Here is a 17,289-nt window from a genome sequence, read left to right as displayed (position 1 = left end):
TGTGTGTGTGTGTGTGTGTGTGTGTGTGTGTGTGTGTGTGTGTGTGTGTGTGTGTGTGTGTGTGTGTGTGTGTGTGTGTGTGTGTGTGTGTGTGTGTGCGCGCGCGCGCGTTTCGAATCGGTGCCTCACATGGCGCCCACACAATCCAGCCAACTCTCCAGACCGCAACTCACCGAGACGCATGTTGTGTCGCGAACAAACTTGGCCGACGTCTCAACCTGTGGCGACAAGAAGAAAAAGAGTCCACAACACAAAGCAGCGTGAGCATCCCAATGCACGCACATATACACTGTGCATCATCCGCGAACACAGACCCAACTCTAAGAAAGCACATACATTTAACGCACGCGCGCACACACACACACGCACACGCACACACACACACACACACACACAAACAAACAACGCACCTGCTCGAGGTAGACGAGAAAGTCTGTTGGCAGGACCATCTTGTTGTTGGTGGAGGACGGGTGGATGAGCGTCGTGCTCGGGTAGCCCGTGCTGCACTCAAGCTGCAGGTGATGGCGGAAGCAGGCACCAATGGCGGTGAGAAAATGAGAGGGAGAAGCGGGTTGAATGACTGGGTGCATTGCATTCAACGCACACAGAAAGAAGGTAAGACACGCCATCGACAAAAGCAAACAAAAACACACACGCAAATCTCACCACTTTGCGCGTCTTGATGCGCTCGCCGTTTGGGCCGCGTGGAATCTGCATGATATTGACCGCCAACACACCAAACCACCATTCATCACACCACGTTTGAGAGTCGGTTACTGTCGCTTCAGGCACACACACACCCACACACACTCGCACGCCCACACTCGCACGCACGCACACACACACACGTACGCACTCACTCACTCACTCGCTCACTCACACACACACACACACGCACACACAAGTTTCTCTACCCCCCCCCTCCCAAAAAAAAAATCTCCACCACGCCCCCCCCCCTTCTCCAATGACCACCCACTTATGCTTACCCTGGCCACCTTTGGGTAGAGGGCTGCGCAGAGACACGCCTTGACAATCGCCATCAGCTGTGCTCGCTGACCGCCACCACCACCACCATCACTGCCGCCGCCGCTGTTGCCGTTGTTGTCGCCTGCGCTGAGTGGACGGGGCGGAAGCAGGGCCTCGATGGTGGTGCTGGCCATGTACGAACGCAGCTGGTCCCGGATGCTGTCAATCTGGCGCATCCCCGTGTACGAGATGTTGAACGCCCTGCAAAATTCATACGGCACGCGCGCAGAGAGAAACTGGTCAAACGCCTCCGCCAGCGCAACGCTGTCGCTGCAGAACCGCCGGCCAAACGCACGACGCGGTGGCTCGTCAAGCATCGCACCGCCAGGACCGCCAGGACCGCCAGGACCGCCAGGACCGCCAGGCCCAACCCCGTGCCGAGGCGGGCCGTGGTGGGCGGAGGTCTGGTCCGTCTTGAGAAAGGGGTCCTTGACGCTCATGGCAGCGGCAATGCTCAGCACAGGTTCCTGGCAGCCAAACACACGCGCCAGACACAGCAGCTTTCCAAACTGCGCATCCAGCGGCAGGCGCGCCATACACTGCCCGAGCGGCGTCAGCGTCTCGCCGTCCTCCTCCATCGCTCGCATGCGCACCAGGTTGGAGATTGCGTCATGCGCCTTGCGCGGGTGCGGCGGCTCAATCAGCCGGCCAATAAACGCCTGCACGTGCTCGTGCGGCACCAGCACCTTCACCTGCAGCACCAAGTTCTCCAGCGGCAGGCGCCGAATCTCGGGCTTGGCGTGGTCCTCCATCTGCTCAAACTGCGTGCGCGTGAACATGCGGTAACACAGGCCCTCGCGCACACGTCCGGCGCGGCCAATGCGCTGCACCGCGCTCGTCTTGGAGATCCAGTGCGGGGTGAGCGAGAAGGACTTGGTCATGACGTCAAAGCGCTTCGTCTTCTCCTTGCCGCTGTCAATGACCACCGTCACGTCCTCAATGGTGATGGACGTCTCCGCAATGTTCGTCGCCAGCACCACCTTGCGCTCCGGCAGCGGGACGGGCCGGAAGGCCAGCATCTGCTCCTGGTTGGTCATGGACGAGTGCAGACAGCACACGCGGCAGTGGTGCAGGTTCGGGCGCTTCATAATCTCATCGCGCACCCGCTGCATCTCCTTCCAGCCGGAGAAGAACATGAGCACGCTGCCCTCGCGCACGTCCTGCAGGGCAATGCTGAGCGCGGCGCACCACAGGTCCGGGTGCCCCTCCATCGCATCAACGTCGCCCGCGGTCGTCGGGTACGTCTGGAAGTTGGTGGGCGGCCTGCTCGTGCTCATCTCCAGCCGCTCCGGCCGTGGTATCAGCCGCAGGTCCTCCAGAAACACCTCGCGTACGGGGTACATGCGGGACTCAATCTCAACGATGCGGCAGCGGTCAAAGTAGTCGGCGAAGAGGTGCTCCTGGATGGTTGCGCTCATCACCACCACCTTGAAGTGGGGCAGCCTGCCCAGCTTGGAGCGGGCCAGGGCCAGCAGCAGGTCGCTCTCAATCGACCGCTCGTGCGCCTCGTCAATCACCAGGTGCGTCATGTCCTCGAGCATGTCCGGGTTGTCCAGGTACTTGAGCGCAATCGCCGTCGTGCACAGCACAATGCACTGCGGTGCAGTCGGCATCATCTTCTGCAGGCGGACTTGGAAGCCCACGCTCTCGCCCAGCCGCTCCCCGCGCTCCTGTGCAATGCGCTCCGCAACGGAGATGGCGCTGATCTTGCGCGGCTGCGCCACAACAATGCGGCACGAACGGTGCTCGCCGTGCGTGCGCTTGAAGTCCTCCAGCAGGTACTGCGGGATCTGCGTCGTCTTGCCCGTGCCCGTGCTGCCGGCCACCACCACGGCGTTGGCCTGTGCGAGGGCCCCAAGAATCTCCAGGCGGTGGTTGTACGCAGGCAGGTCGCGCGTGAGGTACGCCGGCGCCTCCACCTGCTCCTGTCCAAGCAAGTGCAACCCTTCATCATCATCATCACCATTACCACCATTGCCACCACTGCGGCGGCCACCACGACCACGGCCTCCGAGTGCGGCCCTGTCGCCAGCAGCTGCTGTGCCGGCGCCTCCTGTTGCTTCCATGGCGGTCGTTGTCGACGGCTCTGTGGGCATCGCGGGTGGCGGCAGTGGGGCGGCGGCAAGCAGGGCAGCCTCAACCCTGTCCACGGCACCCTGCAGCATGTGGCGTGTTGTTGCATCCAGCTGCAGGTGCGGAGCCACGTCGACTGGTCTGCGCGGCGGCGCCCGGCCCGTCTCTGCCGAGATGATGCCCGTGTCCAGCATGTACGTGACAATCTGCTCCATGGCCCGGTGCTCCGCGTCCTTCTTGCGCTTGTCTGTGCCCTGGAAGACAATGGGTTGGTCAAACCAGTCCACCCGGCAGTAGGCCGTGAACGTGCTCGCCTCCTGTGGGCCCGTCTGCTTCACCACCACCTTGGGCTTGGTGCGCTTCAGGGCCTGGCAGTACTCCATCACCACGGACTTGGCTGTCTTGCCGGCCTCAGCACGCGGCATGCGCGGCGGCCGGTACAGCTCAAACCGACACTCCGGCCCAAACTCATCAGGCGGCGGCGGGGGGTGGAAGTGCTGTGGTGGTGGCGGCGGTGGGGGCTGCATGTGCTGCTGTGGATGTTGGTGGGAACCTGGCCCACCTGGGTACCCGGTGTAGGGCTGTTGGTATGGCTGCTGCTGCTGCTGCTGCTGCTGCTGCTGCTGGTGTTGAGGCGGGTATGGGTAGTAGGGGTCGTAGTGGGGAGGTTGCGGGTAGGGGTACGCCGAAGAAGAGGCAGCAGACGCATGTGGTGGCGGCGGCGGCGGTGGGCCACCGGGGCCACTATAGTCTCCATGATGCTGTGCGTACCCGTAGTAAGGGTCATATGGCTGCTGCTGCTGCTGCTCCTGCGCATGTGGCGGAGGTGGTGGAGGTTGGTGCTGCTGTTGCTGGTGTGGATTGTGGCTGTACCCGGGGTAGTATGGCTGGTACTCGTGCTGGTATGGCTGCTCGCTCTCGGCACCCGGCTCGTGTTTGACGCGGTGGCGGTCGTGCTGGAACGCATCCCTGCCACGTCCCCGTCCACCGTCACCGTTACCGTCACCATCACCATCACCATCCCCGTCATGATGAGCAGCTGTTGCCGGGCCGCGGTGTGGGCCGCTGGCAATGGAGGCGGGGGAGCCCCTCGCGCCCGTCGCCGTCATTGTGGAAGGCGTCGTCGCTGTCGTTGCTGTCGTTCGTGCGGACAGCGGCTCCATCGGCTTCGTCTGCGCAATGTCGTAAACGTCGTGTGGCAGCGGCGGTGGCGATGTTGTCCTGGCACGGGGCGCCGTGTGCGGGGTGGTGGGCATGCTGCCAGCGTTTGAGTCGCCCGTATCCATCGAGTGACGGGAAGGCGCGCGCGGCGTTGTCGCTCCGCCGGTCCAAGATGCTGTTGGTGGCGACGACGACGACGTTGTTGCTGCTGTTGCCGGCTCTGCCTGGCCACGTGCGTAGCCGTAAGGGCTGTATCCGCTACGTGTGCTGGCAGCGCCGCGCGGCTCCTTGCTGGCCGGCGGGCGGTCGTCAACATCGCCACGTATAGCACCACGTCCGTCTCCATCATTGTCACCAGCGCCGCCATCACCATCGTCGTCGTCGTCGTCGCCGTAGTCGTCCCGGCCAAGTTGCATGGCGCGACCACGACCACGACCACGACCAGCGTCTCTGTGCATGGGTGACAACTGCTGCTCCTGCTTCACTGCTGGGCTGTAGTCGTGCATGCGCCCCTGGGGCCCGCGGCCGCGTGTGGGCTGCGGACGAGCGTGAGCGTGAGCGTGAGCGTCTCTCACTTCTTGCTCTTCCTTCGCGCGCTGGGAGCGGTCGTGTGTCGCTGCACCATAGGGCGGGCGGTGTGCTGCATACTCGGCGTGGTGCGGAGTAGACGAAGAGGCTGGTGGAGGTACGCGCTGCTGCTGCTGCTGGTGTTGTTGCTGGTGGCGGAGATGTGGTGGTTGTTGAAGGTGTGGTGGTTGTTGGAGGTGGGGTGGTTGTTGGACGTGGGGTGGCGGCATGCGTGGGCCACGGCCGCGGACAGGCTGCATCTGCTGTTGTTGCTGCTGTGCGAATCGCCCGCGGGGCGCTGGTGGTTGCTGCTGCTGCTGCTCATGGAAATATGGGTCATGTTGAGAAGATGGGGTGGAGGCGGGACCTGCCATTGGTGTCCGTGGTTCCTGATGGCGCGGGTGGTGCTGCTCCTCCTGCTGCGGGTGCTCGCGTTGCGGGTACTCGTGCTGCTGCTGCTGCTGCTGCTGCTGCTGGTGGTGGTATGGGACATCAGCATGGGAGCTGCGGCCACGGCCACGCCTGTGCGGGTCGTGCTGCTCACGTGTGTGGGCGTCCGGCCCGCGCGCAGGCCGCTCCGAGGTTGGTGGCGGGGGTGGTGGTGGATGGTGATAGTGTTGCTGTTGGTAGTAGTAGTCAGGGTACGTAGAGGATGGTGGCGGTGGTGGTGGCGGTTGCCCGGGATAGTGCGGGGGTGGGTACGGGTAGGATGACGGATACTGGGGGTAGGCTTGGTAGTGCGGGTCGTATGGGGGCTGATGCGGTGGCTGGTGGTGCGGGTATGGAGGCTGACCATGCGGCGGCGGCGGCTGTTGGTGTGATGCTGGTGGCGGCTGAGCAGGTGGCCTCGACATGCCCTGAATAGCGTGCAGATGACGGTGGGAGTGAGTGAATGATACCATGAACGAGTTGTGTTCCACGCATCCACGGCTACCTAATCATGGCTTGGAACTGACAAGGCATCAAAGGTGGCACTGACAACAAGAAACCGGACACAGCTTGTGGGCAGTTCTTCCGGGAAGTGTTCAACTTACGGGTGCACCAGGGGGTGGCACATCCCCGACCTCTCCATCTGCAAAGTTGGTAGGGGCAAGGAGAAGGGTGGGGGAAGTGATCCAATCGTGAGCAGAGTAGCCGATGAGCAAAGCGCGCAATGATTGACGTGTGAAAGTAGTGAACCGTGTGCAAGACCACTGAACATGTAAGCAGCAGGTTTCACACCAACAAGACACGGACAACTGCACGTGGCAAGCACAGAATGGATGCTTGGGCGCTTGGGGAGTGGGGATGTCGTACCAGGACGCATGTAGCCTTGCGCTTTGAGTGCTTCCACGGCTTGCTTGCATGCATCCTGCATGGCTGTCTTCTTGCCACCGCCACGCGCCGAACAGGAGACCAAGGACCCAACACTCACCTAGTGGCGCGCGGGCGGGTGCGTGTGTGCGTGTGTGTGTGTGTGTGTGTGTGTGTGTGTGTGTGTGTGTGTGTGTGTGTGTGTGTGTGTGTGTGTGTATGTGTGTGTGTGCGTGCGAGTGTGTGCGTGCGAGTGTGTGCGTGCGAGTGTGTGTGTGTGTGTGCATGTTCATGTTGGTGTTTGATGGGATACATGTGAATGTGTGAACGTACGCACGTGTGTGTTCATGCATGAGCGCAACATGACCATCAATACAGAACACGTTGCTGCTACTGTTGCTGCACTCTTCGACTCTATGAACCTGTCCTCTTCCTGTCCTCTTCCGTACCATCACGTCGCCCTTTATCCCAAACCAACACACACACATTTACACACGCACACGCACACGCACACACGCACACGCACACAGTCCCTTTCTCGAGTGACCATGCTCCTTCGCTTCACATCGCCTCACAACGCTTCTCTTCCCCCCGTCCCCTCCCGTCTCTATCCTTCATTGTGGCGTACCGTGCACTCGAAAGTGGGCATGTGTGGGGGTCCGACGGGGTCACCATACGAGATGTCAATGGTGTGACGCGTCTTGGTGGAGAAGACGTTGAGGATGGCGCGAGCGTTTGCCATGGCGATGAAGTGTTGTTGACAAGGCGGAAGGGGGTGGAAGGGAGGAAGTCTCTCAGTCTCTTGAAATCTCAATCTCTCTCTGTTTGGGGCTTGGCAGGAGCGGATGTGGAGTGCGAGTTCGCAGAGACCAACAAGCAACCAGGCTGCGGTAAGGCAGCCACAGAAGCGTGTGGTCTGCAAGCGGCACAAACACGAGGTGTGTTCGAAAAAAGAATGAAGCAAAATCAGGAGGAGGCAAAAAAACCGAGACAGTACACCAGGGCCGCTGCTGTCAGTTCCACACACGATGAGGACCGACAAGCAAGCATGTTGATGGTAGGGACTGGACTACTGGAGGGGTGTGTTTGCTTGCGTTTGCTTGCGTTTGCTTGTTTGTGTGGTTGCGTGGCTGGCGTGTCACGGTCACAGTTACAGTTGGATGTGGTGGACGGATCACTGCTGGGGGTGGCTCATTGAAACCTGTGATCTGTGTGTGAGTTTGTCGACAATTCTGACGCGCGTCGTCGAGTTGGCATGGTGTCGTCGAGTTCCTGCTGCTGTCGTCGTCGCCTCTGTCTGTGTGTGTATGTGTGTGTCTGTGTGTCTGTGTGTCTGTGTGTGTCTGTGTGTCTGTGTGTCTGTGTGTGTCTGCCTGGGTGTGTGTGTGTGTGTCAAACCGTGGTTAAGCTGCCACCGTGTGCGTGTGTGTCTTGCTCTTACCCCTTCATACAAGCTGATGTGATGATGTGACATGACTGTTGTGCATGACACAGGTGTGGCTCACTTGCAAGACAACAGCAATTACAAAGCAGCAACATCATCAACAGGAACCATGGACGTGGCGGAAGATGTCGCAGGCTGGGATGAAGCCATGTTTGTGCACAAGCTGGACAATCTCCTTCGCTGTCCCATATGCCTGCTGGGCATCCGTGATGCCTCCATGTGTCCATCGCAGCACATCTTCTGTGACGCCTGCCTCCGTCGCTCCGTCTCCATCCAACGCAGGTCGGGTGTGTGTGTGTGTGTCTGTGTGTCTGTGTGTCTGTGTGTCTGTGTGTGTCTGTGTGTGCGTGTGTGCGTGCGTGTGTCTGTCTGTCTGTCTGTCTGCTTGCGTCTCTGTGTCTCTGTGTCTCTGCGTGTGCGTCTGTCTATCTGTGCATGTGCGCATGTGCGTGTGCACGAGTATACAGTCTGCTGTGGACGTGCGCGTCTCTGTGCATGTTCTTCTTGCATGTGATTGCGGCTGCCAGATGCCTTCTCATCCCTCCACCTGCTTCGCTCACATCTTTCATGCTCTGGCCATATGGTTCCCTCTTCAACTGCGGTGCAGGTGCTGAAATCAAACGGTGGTAACGAGCACGGACAGCATACACTTGTTCACAGTCAATGGCTATGAAAGCAGCAAATGGCAACCGTAAGTTCTCACTGGCCCTCCATTGTACGCGCTGGAGCACAAGGGCTTGTCCAGACACACACACACACACACACACACACACACACACACACACACACACACACACACACACACACACACACACACACACACTTGCCTCGCCTTTCCCGACCACTAACGACCACCATCGCGTCTGCCATGTCCAAATCTTTTTTGTTTTGGTTCAGCGTCAACTCAGCTCACGGTCGTTACCACCACCTCTTACGGCCCACCGCCAGGTTGGACTGCTGCCGCAACCAACCGCGAATCGTGCGCCCGTTCAAATGGACTTGGCATTCACGAGGACAGAGCGACACGCAAGCGCAACTGAGAATGGCAGTCCGTAGCCCTTCCACCTGCTGCTCAACCGACGCAAGTCGCTCTGCTTCGACAGCCACCTGCACACAGCGCAATCGCGACAGCAGCAAAACAGACAGCACAGACAGAGACAGTACAGGCAGAGACAGTACAGGCAGAGACAGCACAGTGAGTTGAAAAGAAAGAGAATGCCACTCGCTGCTCGCATGTGCATGCAGCATGCATGGTGACCGTGTGTGCAGACAGGCTTGAACCCAAGGCTATTATCAATATGGTCGCACACACACTCACACACTCACACACTCACACACTCACACACACACACACACCTAGTCACACGATCGCATAAGCGTGAATGGGTTTTCAGCCCCCCTGCCGTGGTACTGTGTGCCTCAGACCCCACACCCACCCGTGCTTGCACTCACCCGCGCACACACGCGCAAGCGCACAAAGTGCTCACACACACACACACACACACACACACACACACACACACACACACACACACACACACACACACACACACACACACACACGCCATGCTGTCATTCTTCAACTGGCCAGGCAGCTTTCGACACCAAACAATAAACCCAGCGGGTCTGAGTGAAGTACAGACACAGGACAGTATATCAAAGGCGCAACAACTCGAACAGCACAAGGCGTTGTTTTTGGCGGGAAAACTTTGAGTTTGAATCGGAGCGATGGTTTGAGTAGCAATGCCGGCCGTCTCGTCTGCGCAAACATCGGCCTTGGCGGTGCTCCGCTGTCGCCCACATGCATACACAGCACCAACGTCCTCCACACCAGCACTGCCGCAACAGCAACGATGGGCTCTGCGGCATCCCTGGTTCCCCTCGCCACGGTCGACACTGAGGACGGCGTGGTTCATGTGGTGCGTGGCTCGCTGCCAGGCATGGTCAAGATCACCCAACGGCACCGCGTCACCTTGATGCGCAAGTCCAATCCTGAGTACAGGAGCGGCGTCAACGTCGGCACTGCCTGCAGCAGAGCCCTGTTCGACAGCAACCGCTTCATCACCGTGCGCGTCCCGCACGAGTTCTTCGTGCGTCGTCATGCCGCTGGAAGCACCTCCACGCTCTTCACCTACCAGCACCACCAGCTCAAGATTGCCTTTTCTGACGTGTTCCCCACGCGCCCTTCAAGGATCTTCGACGCCATACTTGCCGTGGCGCGCGTGCTGACGGTGGAAGATGAGGCTGCCGACGCAGATCCTGCAGACACGTTCCGCCGCCTGCAACAACAACAGCAACAACAGCCGCATCCATGCCGCGACGTCATACTCGGCGTTGCACTCCATGCCGCCCTAAAAGTGTACAACGTTGCCGACACGAGGGACCTTCTTGGGGGGCCACGGCCCAAAGAGTACACCAATCTGGTTCTCCAGCATGTCCTCGAGGGCACGACCAGTGAGCAGTTCGATCAGCTGTTGGCCGAACTGAACTGCACGGAGGATAACGCTTCTAGCATTCTTGAGCGGTGCGCGAAAGCTGCGTTCCACTGTGAAGTGCAACTCGCGCTGCACAAGGAGGCGGGAGACGACGACATCCTGGTCGTAAGCCACTGGCCCGTGTGCCCAAGCTACACGCACGTGTGCAGCGCACTGGGGGTCACTGCGCTCGGCCTTGAGTGAACATCGTTGCGGGTGCACTGCGGTGAGCAGCACAGGACTACTCGCTCTGTGTTTGTTGCCGTTTTCCTGGAACGCCAAGTCTCCATCGCCGTCGCCAAGCATTCGTCCGACACCGCAGCTTCGCTCTTTAGCCTGCCTGAAACTTGTTGTGGTTCTCCTGCTTCCTGCTGTGTTGTGCTTCGTTGTGTTCCACCGTGCCCCCTTCCTTCTTTGCCATCTCGCCTTCCAGTGTTGGACTTGCACATGACCCTGCCTTTCAGCATGTGTGGTGTTGACTTGCTTGACAGTTGTTTGTTTGATCTGTGTGCGCCTGTGCCACGTCGTGCGTGTGTGAACAATAAACGCTGGTTGTTGTGATGCGATGTGAACAGCTCTCACAGTCACCACGAACATGACCCGTGTGGGAGCAATTGAAGGACGCGAGGCATGAGCATGACCGCACAAGCGCTTGAGTGCTGGCGTTGTATTTGTGAACAACGTCTGACTCATGTCACACCATAATCATGTCAACAAAAGGAGATATCTGACCAGACCACATCAACGAAAGCGGAAGGCAAACAAACAATGCCGAGGCACGAACAAACAGCGCACAGATCCACACACGCCTGCACACGCATGCAAAAGCACAGTTAGTCGCGGTCGGGCCTCAAGCGATAGCACTCTTCGCAGCCTATGTAATAGTCATGATACCAGCAGCAGCGCTGGCATCGCAGACAGCGGCCTTCGGAGTCGTACCCTTGCTGCATCACGTGTGTTGTGTTGTGTTGTGTTGTGTTGAGTTGTGTTGCGTTGTGTTGTGTTGTGTGCGGAGGTAAGTAAGACAGTGCAGGAGAAAGAGAACAAGTGCGAGCCTCTCTTAAGGAGTCGCAAACACAGGGTGAGCAGCGTGTTGTCTGACACTTTACAGCACACGATGACACACGTCACAGCAGGTTCAATGCCATCGACCAAGCCATCACAAGCCAGCACGCCACAATCCACTCCACGGGTGCTCCCACAACTCAAGGAATACGTACAAGACCCCAGAGCACGATAAACTCAGTGCAAACTCACATTTCTTGCATACTCGAGCGCATACGAGAGTCGGCATCGGCGTCGCTGGTGCTCTGCCTCTTCTGGGCTCAACCCTCTGCGGTCGTACAAGACCGTCACCTCCTTGAAGCGACGCAGCAGCTCCTCGTCGCCTGTCGCCTTGACCTGCTCAAGCAGCCTTGCAGTGCGCAGCCCTCCTTTGAGGTCGATCAGCTTGATGCCCGGGAGGCTCAGGAGCGATTTGTAGGCCTCCACTTCAGGCTTGTGGATTCGCAGCCACATCATCTCCACGTTGGCGAGAGCGGGGCGCAGGTCAGCGGGAACATGCCCTTTGGGAAACCCCCATATCCCTCTGGCTGTGGCAATGGACTGTGGATCGTCATGCTGCGTGACGTTGTGCAGCAGTTCTTCCCACGACCAAGCGAATACAACATCCGAATGGTCTGGAGGCACATCGAGGCGAAAGGTGGCCAGCGCATAATCGACGGCCTCGCGCGCAGCAATCAGGGAGTCGATGCAATGATGAATATGTGCTCAGTGCTGCAGAATTCCTCATGCTCTTCCAAGTCGTCAACCTCGTTCTCTCCCTGGTGCTGCTGGTGCTGATGCTGGTGCGGCTGTTGTTGCTGGTGCTGCTGGTGCTGCTGTTGTTGTATCCCTTCCTCTTCCTGCTCTTCCTGCTGTTGATGCTGTTGATGCTGTTGATGCTCTTGTTTCTGGACCTCATCCCCTTCCTGCTGCAGCTTGCCGTCGTTGGCTTCTTCAGCGTAGCGAGCCACGTCGGCGAGGATGGCTTGTCGAAGGCCAGCGGAGACCGTGGTCAAGTCCAACAGCAACTTCGGACCCACTGCAGCAAACTCCGTGTCCTTCGTGTACTGCAGCCAGTCCAGGGCGCGGCGGATGGCAGCAGCGACGAGCGCGAAATTCTCGTCATCGTCCTCCAGCTTGAAGTCGCCGTGCATCCCCGCAATGTTGACGGGGATGGCCTGCATGCACATGCGCGCAGCTGCTGGTGGCTCTGCAGAATCTTGCTTGGCAGTGATGCTGTCGCTGTCGCTGCCGCTGCTGTGGCTCGTGCTGTGAACACCACCATCACCACCACCACCAACATCGCTCGCCTTCTCCCCAGACCGAACATAATCACTACCACTGTCGTTGCTGCTTGTGGTGCTGCGCTCACTGCAAGTGCTTGAGTTGACATCGTTGCTGTTGGCGGTGCTGTGCTCACTGCAAGTACTGGTGTTGGTGTCACTGGCGTGTGCAGAGGTTGCGCGTTCGTGGGCGTCATGCACACGTTCACCACCGTCTTCGCCCTCATCGAAGAAGCGGTGCATGTAGAAGTTGAAGTCGAATGAGCCCCAATCCAATATGACGGCGTCGCAGTACGCCTCCATGAGCTCGCTGGTGCACTCTTCTGCCAGCGCAGCCGCCTGCTCGCGTGTGACACCCGTGACGGTCAGCACGGCGGGTGATGTCTGCAGGGTGCAGGTGACGTTGCTGGGATCGCTCTGCGCAATGCGCGCCAAAACAGGCGGGCGCCGCACGCAATACTGTCCGCTAGCATGCTCAACGGTGTTGTCGTCGCTGGTTTTGTCGAAGGAGAGAATGTGGGTTGCCGAACTCGATTGGTGATGCATGCACCTGGTTTGCGCACACTCTCCGTAGGCAACAAACGTGCCGCGCTTTAGGCGCTTTGGGCTGCTACTTGTCATGCTTGTGCTGCTTGCTGTGCTTGTGCTTGCTGCGTAGCCTGCATCTTTGCCCATGTCGTCGTGGTGCTGGGTTTGGGGAGGGCTACGCTGGGCCGGGACGGCGTCGCCTGCTTGTGTCTGGTGCTGTTGTTTTTCGTGCATGCTGCTGTTGTTTGCTGTGTTGACGTGTGTGTGCGTGCTTGCGTGCGTATGCCTGCGTATACGTGTGTGTGTGTGTGTGTGTGTGTGTGTGTGTGTGTGTGTGTGTGTGTGTGTGTGTGTGTGTGTTTGTGGGAAAGTGCGAGTTGGAAAGTCACGCGCAACCTCCACAGGCACGCAGTTGATTCGGGTTATGGCGTGTTACAGGGGAAGGGTGCAATCTGAGGGTGCATTGTTTCATTGTTGGATATCTTCCATGAATCATCATCGATGACGTTGTCATGTTGTCACATCACAATCGTCACGTCATCTTCGTCCACGAGCTTTTGGCAGCAAGTTTAGTCTTTCATGAGGTACATACACACACACACCCGACACACACACACACACACGACACACACACACACACACATACAAACACACACATACACACACACACACACACACACACAAACACATACAAACACACATGCCCAGCCCATTCATCAACGGTTCGTTCGTCTGCTGCCAGCACTGGCGGTGGTGATGGTCGTGTCGGCCATGGAAGTGGCATCCTCCTCAATGTCATCCCCCACAAACAAACTGGGAGACACAGAGACAGCGCGCACACACACAGACACAGACACACATACACATACAGACACACTTGCGCGCGCACAGAGGTGTCGATGCGAGCGTGCATGTATGCAGACAAATGTCAGTAGAAATGACCGTTGCCAAACAAGTACTCAACTATGACACCACCATCAGACCATCTTATGATCTCAGTCAAGCCCGTCCGAGTAGTCGGGGTCATAGATGTCGACGCCTTCGCAGCTGCCGGGATTGTCATACAGGCACCACCAGCTCATCTCGCACTGCTTGCACGCTTCGCAGTCCCAGCCATGCCCGAACTGCACGGCAACACCAGGAACAGCAACAAACACCAACAGAGAACACGTGCGTGAGGATGAAGTACGCGTCTTGTGCAAAGCTAGATCGCAATGGCTACACAAGCGGTGTGAGCAGTGTTAAGCAGCGACACCTCAACACACGCAAGCACGCACGCGCAAACACTGACGCCGCATCATTCCATGCCAGAGCAAAGCACAAATTTCATACACGTAGCGAGATCGAACCGTGGCTGCATAAAGAAATGCAGACGCGAGTCGCTGCCGGTATCGGTGCCGCTTTGCCTCCTCGGGGCTCAGGCCCGTGTGGTCGTACAGGACCGTCACCTCCTTGAAGCGGCGCACCAGCTCCTCGTCGCCCGTCGCCTTCACCTTCTCAAACAGCTCTGCTGTGTTTCGCGGCGAGCGTCTGAGTTCGAGCATCTTGATGTTTGGGAGGCTGGCCACAGACTTCCATTCCTCCAAGGTGGGCGCTGATATGATTGCAGCCACACCATCTCAATGTTATCAAGTGCAGGCCGCAGTTCGGGTGGAACAGCACGTGTGCGGTAAAATCTGATGCCCCGAGTATCCAGAATACTCTGCCGCGTATCGGCGTGATGCGTGAAGTTGTGTAGCATCTGGTCCCAAGAACCGGCAAGGTCGGCATGCGCTGGCACATCAAGGCGGAAGTTTGCAAGGGCGTGGTCGAGAGCCTCACGCGCAGCCTCTAGCGCAGCTGAGTCGGTGGACGCAATGATGAACACACGCGCTGCGCTCTTGTAGCACGCTGCCTCGTCTTCCTCGTCTTCCTTGTCGTCTTCCTTCTTCAGCCCAAACTGCTGCTGCTGCTGCTGCTGCTGTTGCTGTTGCTGCTGCTGTTGCTGCTGCTGGTGGTGGTGCTGTTGCTGCTGCTCTTCGTTGCCGCCCTCGTGTCTGACATCCTCACTCCCTTCCCCCACCTCTTGTCTCAAGCGCAGCAGCTGTGCGCACATGGCCTGCTGAAGCAAAGCTGGGGCGTCTGCGGACGGCTTGAGCGGCATCTTCGGGCCCACAGCCGCAAACGCCGTGTCCTTCGTGAACTGCAGTCGTTCCAGGCCGCGGTGGATGGCAGCAGCGACGAGTGCAAAGTTCTCGTCGTCGTCCTTCAGCTTCAGCTCACCCTGCATCCCCGCAATGTCGACAGGGATGACCTGCGTCTCGACTGCTCGAGCAGCTGCTTGTGTCGCGTGCTCAACGTGTTCGGCGTGCTCAGCGTGCTTGGCGCTGCTCTTGCTGGGTGCGTGGGCTGAGCCGTGAACACCGCTGTCTGCATCGCTCACCTCGTCGCCACTGCTCACCACGCTGCCACTGCTGCCATTGTCGCTGTCGCTTGCGGTGCTGTGCTCACTGCAGGTGCTGGAGTTGATGTCCTTGTCGCTGGTGCGTGAAGAAGCCGAGTGTTCGTGTGCATCGAGCTCGCCAACGTGCTCCTCCTCGTCATCAAAGAAGCGGTGCATGTAGAAGTTGAAGTCAAGGGAGCCTCGACCTAAAGCCACGTTATCGCAGTACGCCTCCATGAGCTCGCTGGTGTACTCTTCTGCCAACGCAGCCGCCTGCTCGCGCGTGACACCTGTCACCGTCAGCAAGGCTGGGGACGTCTGCAGGGTGCAGGTGACGTTGCCGGGGTCGCTCTGCACAATGCGTGCCAAGACAGGTGGCCGCCGCACACAGTAGTCGGAGGCAGCATAGGCAGCATCGTCATCGTTGGCCTTGTCGAAGGTGAGCGTGTGTGTTTTTGAAATGGCCCGGTGGTACGTGCATCTGGTTTTCCCCCACTCGCCATAGGCAACAAACGTGCCGCGCTTTGGGCTGTTGCTTGCTGTGCTTGCGCTTGCTGTGGAGCCTGCGTCTTCGCTCTGAGCAGGAGCACCACACCCATCTGCTTGTGGTTGTTGAGCCTGGGTGCGCTCGACGTGCTCCGTGACAGCGTCTTCTGTTGGGTGTTCCTCGTGCATCATGCAGTGAGGCAGTGACGATGGTTGGCTGATGGTGGGCTGATGGTTGGCTGATGGTGGGCTGGGATGGTAGCGCTTCTTGTGTTGGGTAGCGGGTGCTTGTTTGGTGTGGTGTGACACTTGCGCGAAGGCAGCTTGTGGCATGAACGAGAGTGCGTCTGCGTGCGTAACAGAGAGGGGGTTGAACGATCAGGCGTGTTACACAACAGGAACGCTTGCCTGGAGCATTGTTGAATATCTTACACAAACCATCATCGATGACGTGTGTGCTGTTCACGTCACAATCATCTCTTCAAATCTTCATCCACGAGCTTTTTGGCATAATGCATGGAAGAGTACTGTGTCCCCATTGTCTTCTATATTGCCACAGAGCGAGCGAGAGCGAGAGACAGAGACCAGCACAAGCAGCAAACGACAGCAACAACAGCAACCCATGCATGGGTCACACCCCATTTCTGTCACAGTACAACACACACAGACATAGACACACACACACACAGACACACAGACACACAGACACACAGACACACAGACACACGCATGTCCAGCCTGTTCATCAACGGTGCAATCGCCTGCTGCCAGCGCTGGTGGCGGTGATGGTCGTGTCGGCCATGGAAGTGGCATCCTCCTCAATGTCGTCATCCCCACCGTCAGCGCCCCTCATATCCGCTGTTGCCCGCCGGAACTTGCTCAGCTTGAACCCCAGCGTGTCCCGCACAGATGCAAACGACTCTTCGAGATCAGGGTACTCCCGCACCAAGTAGTCTGGCGTGCATGATGGTGGATGGTGCAGGTGGTTGTGTGTGTGTGTGTGTGCGTGCGTGTATGGTTGTGTGTGTGTGTGTGCGTGCGTGCGTGTGGTTGTGTTTGTGTTTGTGTGTGTGTGTGTGTGTATGTGCGTGCGTGTATGGTTGTGTGTGTGTGTGTGAGCGGTAGGTTCAAAACGCACCCACAATCATGCATCAAGCACAAAACACCCGTTGCAATTGATACATATGTGTGTGTGTGTGTACATTTGGTGTCCATGTGTGAGTGTGTGCGTGTGTCCGGATGGACGCCATGACACACACGGCAGTCACAAGCCCTCGTTCTCCGTGCCCTCACCGATGATGGCACCGAGGTGCTGCAGCGTTGTCATCTGCTTGTCGATGCTGCGCTCGTAGCTCGACACATCCTGCACCGCAATCAACACACGTCAGCATCAGCAAAGTGCAGACAACACAGGTCACACGACAAACACGACGCAGCATCATCACACATGCACGGCCAAGATGGGCAAGGCAGGCACCGACATGCACA

At 58.5% G+C, this 17,289-nt stretch overlaps 7 protein-coding genes across 7 annotated transcripts in view; 3 read left to right on the top strand and 4 right to left on the bottom strand.

Moving 5' to 3' along the window:
* The window catches only part of PTSG_05966 (DEAH box polypeptide 34), a gene marked incomplete at both ends in the record, with an annotated part of 8,034 nt that extends 1,172 nt beyond the window's left edge, over positions 1-6,862 (bottom strand). Inside the window, 7 exons of the mRNA XM_004992802.1 lie at positions 174-218; positions 411-512; positions 667-711; positions 987-5,684; positions 5,862-5,899; positions 6,124-6,241; positions 6,749-6,862. Of these exons, the coding sequence (XP_004992859.1) occupies positions 174-218; positions 411-512; positions 667-711; positions 987-5,684; positions 5,862-5,899; positions 6,124-6,241; positions 6,749-6,862 (5,160 nt within the window). The remainder of the gene's footprint in view (positions 1-173; positions 219-410; positions 513-666; positions 712-986; positions 5,685-5,861; positions 5,900-6,123; positions 6,242-6,748) is intronic.
* A 418-nt stretch (positions 6,863-7,280) lies between these two features.
* PTSG_12371 (uncharacterized protein) lies at positions 7,281-7,583 on the top strand (the record flags this gene model as incomplete). The annotated part of the gene is made up of 1 exon (XM_004992801.1): positions 7,281-7,583. One exon carries the CDS (start codon positions 7,281-7,283, stop codon positions 7,581-7,583), a length of 303 nt encoding a protein of 100 aa, XP_004992858.1.
* Positions 7,584-7,673: 90 nt separating this feature from the next.
* On the top strand, positions 7,674-8,604 carry PTSG_12370 (uncharacterized protein; the record flags this gene model as incomplete). Its single annotated transcript, XM_004992800.1, has 3 exons — positions 7,674-7,846; positions 8,092-8,171; positions 8,513-8,604. 3 exons carry the CDS (start codon positions 7,674-7,676, stop codon positions 8,602-8,604), a joined length of 345 nt encoding a protein of 114 aa, XP_004992857.1.
* A 643-nt stretch (positions 8,605-9,247) lies between these two features.
* Positions 9,248-10,489, top strand: PTSG_05964 (uncharacterized protein; the record flags this gene model as incomplete). The annotated part of the gene is made up of 2 exons (XM_004992799.1): positions 9,248-10,164; positions 10,472-10,489. Exons 1-2 carry the CDS (start codon positions 9,418-9,420, stop codon positions 10,487-10,489), a joined length of 765 nt encoding a protein of 254 aa, XP_004992856.1. The 5' UTR covers positions 9,248-9,417.
* Positions 10,490-10,688: 199 nt separating this feature from the next.
* Positions 10,689-13,127, bottom strand: PTSG_05963 (uncharacterized protein; the record flags this gene model as incomplete). The annotated part of the gene is made up of 2 exons (XM_004992798.1): positions 10,689-10,982; positions 11,296-13,127. One exon carries the CDS (start codon positions 13,125-13,127, stop codon positions 11,778-11,780), a length of 1,350 nt encoding a protein of 449 aa, XP_004992855.1. The 3' UTR covers positions 10,689-10,982; positions 11,296-11,777.
* A 761-nt stretch (positions 13,128-13,888) lies between these two features.
* PTSG_05962 (uncharacterized protein) lies at positions 13,889-15,990 on the bottom strand (the record flags this gene model as incomplete). Its single annotated transcript, XM_004992797.1, has 3 exons — positions 13,889-14,017; positions 14,243-14,473; positions 14,509-15,990. 3 exons carry the CDS (start codon positions 15,988-15,990, stop codon positions 13,889-13,891), a joined length of 1,842 nt encoding a protein of 613 aa, XP_004992854.1.
* Positions 15,991-16,546: 556 nt separating this feature from the next.
* The window catches only part of PTSG_05961 (uncharacterized protein), a gene marked incomplete at its 3' end in the record, with an annotated part of 2,273 nt that continues 1,530 nt past the window's right edge, over positions 16,547-17,289 (bottom strand). The window contains exons 5-6 of the mRNA XM_004992796.1: positions 17,095-17,164; positions 16,547-16,755 (exon numbers count right to left, since the gene is read on the bottom strand). Coding sequence (XP_004992853.1) covers positions 16,547-16,755; positions 17,095-17,164 — 279 coding nt within the window. The remainder of the gene's footprint in view (positions 16,756-17,094; positions 17,165-17,289) is intronic.

The sequence above is a fragment of the Salpingoeca rosetta genome (genome assembly GCF_000188695.1).
Source record: "Salpingoeca rosetta unplaced genomic scaffold supercont1.15, whole genome shotgun sequence".
NCBI lineage: Eukaryota > Choanoflagellata > Craspedida > Salpingoecidae > Salpingoeca > Salpingoeca rosetta.
This window is presented reverse-complemented; position numbering and strand designations above follow the sequence as displayed.